General features: G+C 57.9%; 1 protein-coding gene across 2 annotated transcripts in view; it reads left to right on the top strand.

The window, feature by feature from the left end:
- The window catches only part of PODN (podocan), a 15,929-nt gene extending 10,705 nt beyond the window's left edge, over nucleotides 1–5,224 (top strand). Inside the window, exons 8-10 of one of the 2 annotated variants that reach the window (XM_006149376.3) lie at nucleotides 1,042–1,190; nucleotides 1,899–2,089; nucleotides 4,247–5,224. In XM_006149376.3, coding sequence (XP_006149438.1) covers nucleotides 1,042–1,190; nucleotides 1,899–2,082 — 333 coding nt within the window. In that variant the 3' untranslated portion in view covers nucleotides 2,083–2,089; nucleotides 4,247–5,224. Of the gene's footprint in view, nucleotides 1–1,007; nucleotides 1,191–1,898; nucleotides 2,090–4,246 lie in introns of those variants that run through there. The other variant, XM_014588139.2, reaches the window with a different exon arrangement.
- The last annotated feature ends 367 nt before the right edge of the window (nucleotides 5,225–5,591 follow it).

Raw genomic sequence — 5,591 nt, 5'->3', positions numbered from 1 at the left:
TTCCTGCTGCTTCAGATCCTCCTGCCCCACCCCGTTCACTGCCTATGCTCCCCTGGAAACTTTTCCTTGATCACAGCCCAGTTCCCCCAGCTTGTCATGGTAGATCCCATGTCCATCTTCCCAGACCGGCCTCCTGAGGCAGAGGCAGCGTCCCAGTGCAGTCCATGTCTCCTTGTACCCGAGGAAGTGAGGAAGTGCCCAAGAAGAGATGCATGGGGGGCGCCAGGGCGATGGGCACACAGTGGGCAGCAGGGAGCCCTCCTGGGCAGGGGCAGTGACAGGGAGGTTAAGGTGCCCACACTTGTGCTCCCCCGAAACCTGAGGCCTGCTTGCCTGCCTGGGCTCACAGCCCCCGTTTCCTGACCCTGAAGCCCAGACTAGGCTGAAGAAGGGAGTTTAGGGATCATGGCGTCCTGCTCTGTGGCTGCTCAGGTGTGTGGGTTGGGTGAGGGTGGCCATGGAGCAGTGCGCGCCTGGGTCTCCTGCCTACCGCAGCCTTGTTCTGCTTTGGGAAACCCATCCCAGTTCCCTGACTGGCGGCCCCTGGACTCCAGGCATCTGGTGACTCAGACTGACCGGCCTAGGGCCTGCACCCCTGGTCCCTAAGGCCCACAAATGAGTGGCCCCACTCATGCACCTCCCCCCACCCCATCCAAGGCCAGAGGGTGAGATTCAAGGGCTGAAGGAGTCCTGTCTGTCTGAGTCTTTAGCCTGATGTGAGTGACAGGTGCATTAAGGACACAGTATGACACCGGATATCTTAGCTTTAAGTTATGGGAAGGCAAAAGTGACTGACTTAGGACGTACAGCAATTAGAACAAGGGTTTGGAGCCAGGCCAACAAGCTTCTGGCTGTGCGACCTTGGACAAGTCATTTCAGCTCTCTGAGCCTGTTTCTATATCTGGAAAGTGGGGCTGGTTATAGGCCTCCCCTCCCGGGGTTACCGTTAGATGTAGATAAGCTGGGGCTTGGTGGGAGTTTTGTAAGCTGTTAAGTGCTTTGCACAGGTGGGAGTCCCTGACTCCCTGGTCACCCCTGCAGCTGCTGGACATAGCTGGGAACCAGCTCACAGAGATCCCTGAGGGGCTCCCGGAGTCGCTCGAGTACCTGTACCTGCAGAACAACAAGATCAGCACCGTGCCCGCCAATGCCTTCGACTCCACACCCAACCTCAAGGGGGTCTTTCTCAGGTAGGTGGTCCCCACGGTCCTGCACATACCCCCTTGGGGCCCGGCTTAGCTCCAGCGGGACAGCTGAGGCACATGGAATGGCTCGCAGGTGGAGGTCAGTGCTCACAGCCTGGCTCCACCACTAACTGGCTGCATGACCCTGGATATGTCACAGAGCATATCTGTCTTCTTAGCTCTTAAGGGAAGGGACGGTCTGGGCTAGGCCTGTATGGCTTGTAGGTTTGTAAAGGGCTTTGTAAACTTTAAAAACCAGTGCACACAGGTGGTTTGATGTCATGCAGAGAAGGGACCCAGACAGTAGCTTCCCAGTTTACAACCAGGAAAGCTGCGGCCCAGAAAGCACCAGTGGTTGCTGTGTGCGTAGTTAGCCGGGCTTGGCCTGGGCCTCAGACCAGGCACAGATGTGCAGGGGCTCGCTGGGCTCCACACCAGGCCCAGGGGCCTCAGGCCTGGGGTTCCTGCCAGAGGTGAGCAGGGAGGCAACACTCATGTCTGCCACTTCCGGAACGGCAGTGAGAGCATGTGTAGAGGAAGATTTGCCCAGCACAGTCCCTGCCCGCTGCAGCTCCCCTGGGCACCCTGTGCCTCCACCAGGTACCATGTCTCAGCCCTGTCTCTTCTGCTTGCTGCACCCTTTCCTCCCCTTTTCCTCTGCGTGGGGCCCCTGGGTGGGTCCTTGCATTGACCCCACATGGATGGTTCGCGCAGGTTTAACAAGCTGGCCGTGGGCTCGGTGGTGGAAAGTGCCTTCCGGAGGCTGAAGCACCTGCAGGTCTTGGACATCGAAGGCAACTTTGAGTTTGGTGACGTTTCCAAGGACCATAGCCGCTTGAAGGAAGAAGAGGACGAGGATGAAGAGGATGAGGATGAAGAGGAAGAGGAAACGAGATAGTGACAAGGTGACACAGATCTGACCACAGCAGGTGGTCTGGGTAGGGTGGCACTCATCTCTCCTCATAGCACTTTCCTGTCCATGACCCCAGTCTAGGGTCTTCCTGTCCCTTCCTTACCATGTCCTCTGTATCAGCTGTCCAATTTGCAACCCTTTTAGAGGACTCGGCATGCAGGAGGCCCTGGTGAGAGGTTGCAGTGTGACAGCAAGCCCATGGGAGGCCGGCACATGCCGATTCGAACCCGGGGTGAAGAGGGCTATGATGGGAGTTGCCCAGGGGTGGGTTGGGTCTGTGGGTCTAGGGTTCAGGAGTGAGATCCAGGCTGGAGACGGGGATCCAGGCATCGCTGGCCTTGAAACAGTCACTGATGCTGCATGGGGCTGGGGAGCTTGCCTGGGGACAGTGAGTGACAGGGCGGGGACAGTGGGAGGGGAGCCTGCAGAGGAGACCAGCGGACAGAGGCAGTCAGCAGAGCTATGGAACCCAGGTACCTGTACATGCGCACGTGCATACAAATGCACACTCACCCACCAGGACACATACACTCGTGAGTATATACATGTCTAAACATGTGCATGCATTTGTGAAGCACAGGCAGAAGCACACGCAGGCTCACAGACACCGATTACACATCCTTTACAACACATTCACAGGCACAGAACGTGTGCATCCTTACACGCACGCATGTGCATGCACGAGTACCTATATGCATGCATACAATGTGTACCCATCATACGGGCCCTTATCTGCACACATGTGTGCAATGCACATGCACACATGGTATGTACACGCACAGGCTTCTTCAGAAGTGAGGAATCCGTGCTGCTGAGAGGCAGAGGAGCTGAGGGCTGCCCAGGGCGCACTGGGTTTACCCCCATGGGGTCATCTGTAACTTTGCAGGGAGTATAGTCCAGGGTGAGTTGGGGATGGAAAGGAAGTGGATCCAGGGACTGATTCTCTAGAAGTTTGGCTGTGAAGAGATGAGAGGGCAGGAGAGGGAAGGGGCTGTGGAGTTCAGGAAGGGCTCATTTCACCTGATGCCTCTTTAAGGAGGGAGCTGGCTTGGTGCTGGCAGAGGGGGGGTCACAGCTATAAGGGGAGGTGGGGGGGCGGCTGAGGGGACAGTAGGAGGGGCTGCCTTTGTGGGAGGGCTGAGGATCACAGGCAGGTGGGTCAGCACTGGTGGAGGTGGGAGGCTGGACACGAAGTCAGGTCTGCTCAGGCCGGCTCTCTCCTGGTCTCTCCTGCTCTCTCCGTGTGGTGGGAGGTGCCAGCAGAGGGACAGCTGGAGCCATCCAAGGCTGGGGTTTGTCCAGGTGTGTGAGACAGCAGGGCACAAAACAAGGAAATGGGTATATTGGCAAAAGAATGGCTGATGCAGTGGATCCTGGGGGTTAGGCTGGGTAGGGAAGAGGCACACACAGGAGAGCATGGTGGGCAGGAGCCCTGGGGAGTGGGCACAGAGGTGGCACAGCTGGGAGGAGAGTGGCATGGTCAGAGGGCATGGCAGAGGATAATTAAGACTTCAGAGTGAGCCTTGTGGTGGGGACAAAGAGTTGGGGGGTCACAGGGCCAAGTATAGCCATGGGAGGAGGTCGCTGGGCTGTTAGGATATCACTTGAAGTGAGGCCTGGGGCAGAGAGGAGTCAGGGGGGGGGCTAACAGAGGATGAGAAGACAGTGTCTGGTGAGGTAGCTGTGTGTGCAGAGGGCAGGCCCAGAGGCAGCTCATGAGAGTCCCCTGCCCTACTCCTGGACCCAGGGGTATAGAGGTGGGCCCCTTCTCCCAGGGCATTGTCCTTACGTAGATCCAGGGTTAGTGACAGGGGTGACTGTCCATTCGGTGAGGACTCTGGTCCTCATAAAGGGATTGCGAGTACTGGGGTGGGAGAGAAGTTGCCCCTCTGGAGGACACTGGCCACAGCTGGGCCAATTGAGTGGGAGCAGGGAGAGGTCTGGGGAGTGGCCCAAAGCTTTCCTGGCATGAGTGCCTCCTGCTGGCTCCAGGCTCCCAGGGGACACTCCCCTCCCCACTTGCCGTAGCCTGGCCTTCCTAGAGCCCTTCTAGAGGGGTCCCCTGAGCTGTAATCCCCCCGTCTGCAGGCTGGTCGTGGCTGGTGGGTTTGCCCTGGGTGGGTCCCTGATTCTCCTCTGTATTCTGCAGGACCATGGCCACCAGATTCCTCTCTGCAGCATGTGTCTGTGCCCTGAGAGCTCCCGTTCTGCCACACTCACACAGACACACCCAGTGCTGCACCATGGGGCAACAACCCACATGGCACCACCCCACACCTCCCTGCCCCTTCCTGCAGTGATCCCACTGCCAGACACACGCAGACACCATGTCACACTCCACACACCCGACGTGCGCACACAGCCAGCGTCACGTGACCTCCAGCCCCCACACTGTCTGCCCCACGCCTGGTACCGCTGTCATACCCTCCAAATCATGCAGACCTGGGGAAGGGCTGGCCTGCTCTGGCACACACAGCGCCTTCCCGCTTCCCGTCAATGCCCACATACATGCTAGTGCACGCACATGTGCATGCACACACCTACGCACACACGAGTCACATACAAGCAACCCTCTGTGGTCTATGCCACTGACAGCTCTCACCGCCAGCCAGAACTGGCCAGAACAGCTCACCATCTACCCCGTCCATCTGTCCGTCCGCCACTGGAGAAGACGCAGGGTTATCTCTGCCCTCTGCGGCTGGGTGCCTACTGCCCTCTGGAACTCACAAAAGCTGGCTTTTGTCCCTCTCCCTCCCTTTGGGGACAGGAGCCATTGGGACTGCTGTGCTGGCCACCCCTACCACCCGAGTGCTGAGCAGACTCCCACTGAGAGCCCTCCCTGCCATGCCCTGGTAAGCCCCAGGAGCTTTTCTGACAGGCAAGGTCCACAGAGGCAGGACGGGGGAGCCTCTCAGTGTTTCTGCAGCCCTGGCAGGAGGTGAGGCACTGGGGCTGGGCCAAGCCAGGTGGGCAAGGCCCCTCTGCACCTATGAGACACCTGTATTCTTTGAGCCTGCGGGGAAGTTCCAGGTGCCTTTGGTTTTTCATTATTTTTTAAGGAAAAAAAAAAGAAAAAAATCTCAAAGCTGATTTTACTTGTTACAGAAAAACTAATATAAAAGCATGATCTCTGTCTTTGCAGCTTGTGGTGTGTCTGTGTGTGCTTCCTGCTGGGTACTGGGCTGGCACCAGGGCTGCGCATATAGGCCAGACCAGGAATCAGTGCAGAGTGTGGCTCTTCGGGCCCCAGGGTAGTTGCTTAGCTGCAGTGAATCATCTCAGTGGGAATGAGCAGGCAAGACAGGGACCACCATATAGGAGAGACCACCACACAGGAGAGACCTCCACACGGGAGGGACCACCAAACAGGAGGGACCTCCACACAGAAGGGACCTTCACACAGGAGGGACCACCACACGGGAGAGACCACCACACGAGAGAGACCACCACACGGGAGAGACCACCAAACAGGAGGGACCTCCACACAGGAGAGA

The sequence above is a fragment of the Tupaia chinensis genome, unplaced genomic scaffold, assembly GCF_000334495.1.
Source record: "Tupaia chinensis unplaced genomic scaffold, TupChi_1.0 Scaffold000259_1, whole genome shotgun sequence".
Taxonomy (NCBI): Eukaryota; Metazoa; Chordata; class Mammalia; order Scandentia; family Tupaiidae; genus Tupaia; species Tupaia belangeri.
The sequence above is the reverse complement of the archived record's forward strand: the minus strand, read 5'-3'. Positions and strand labels throughout refer to the sequence as shown.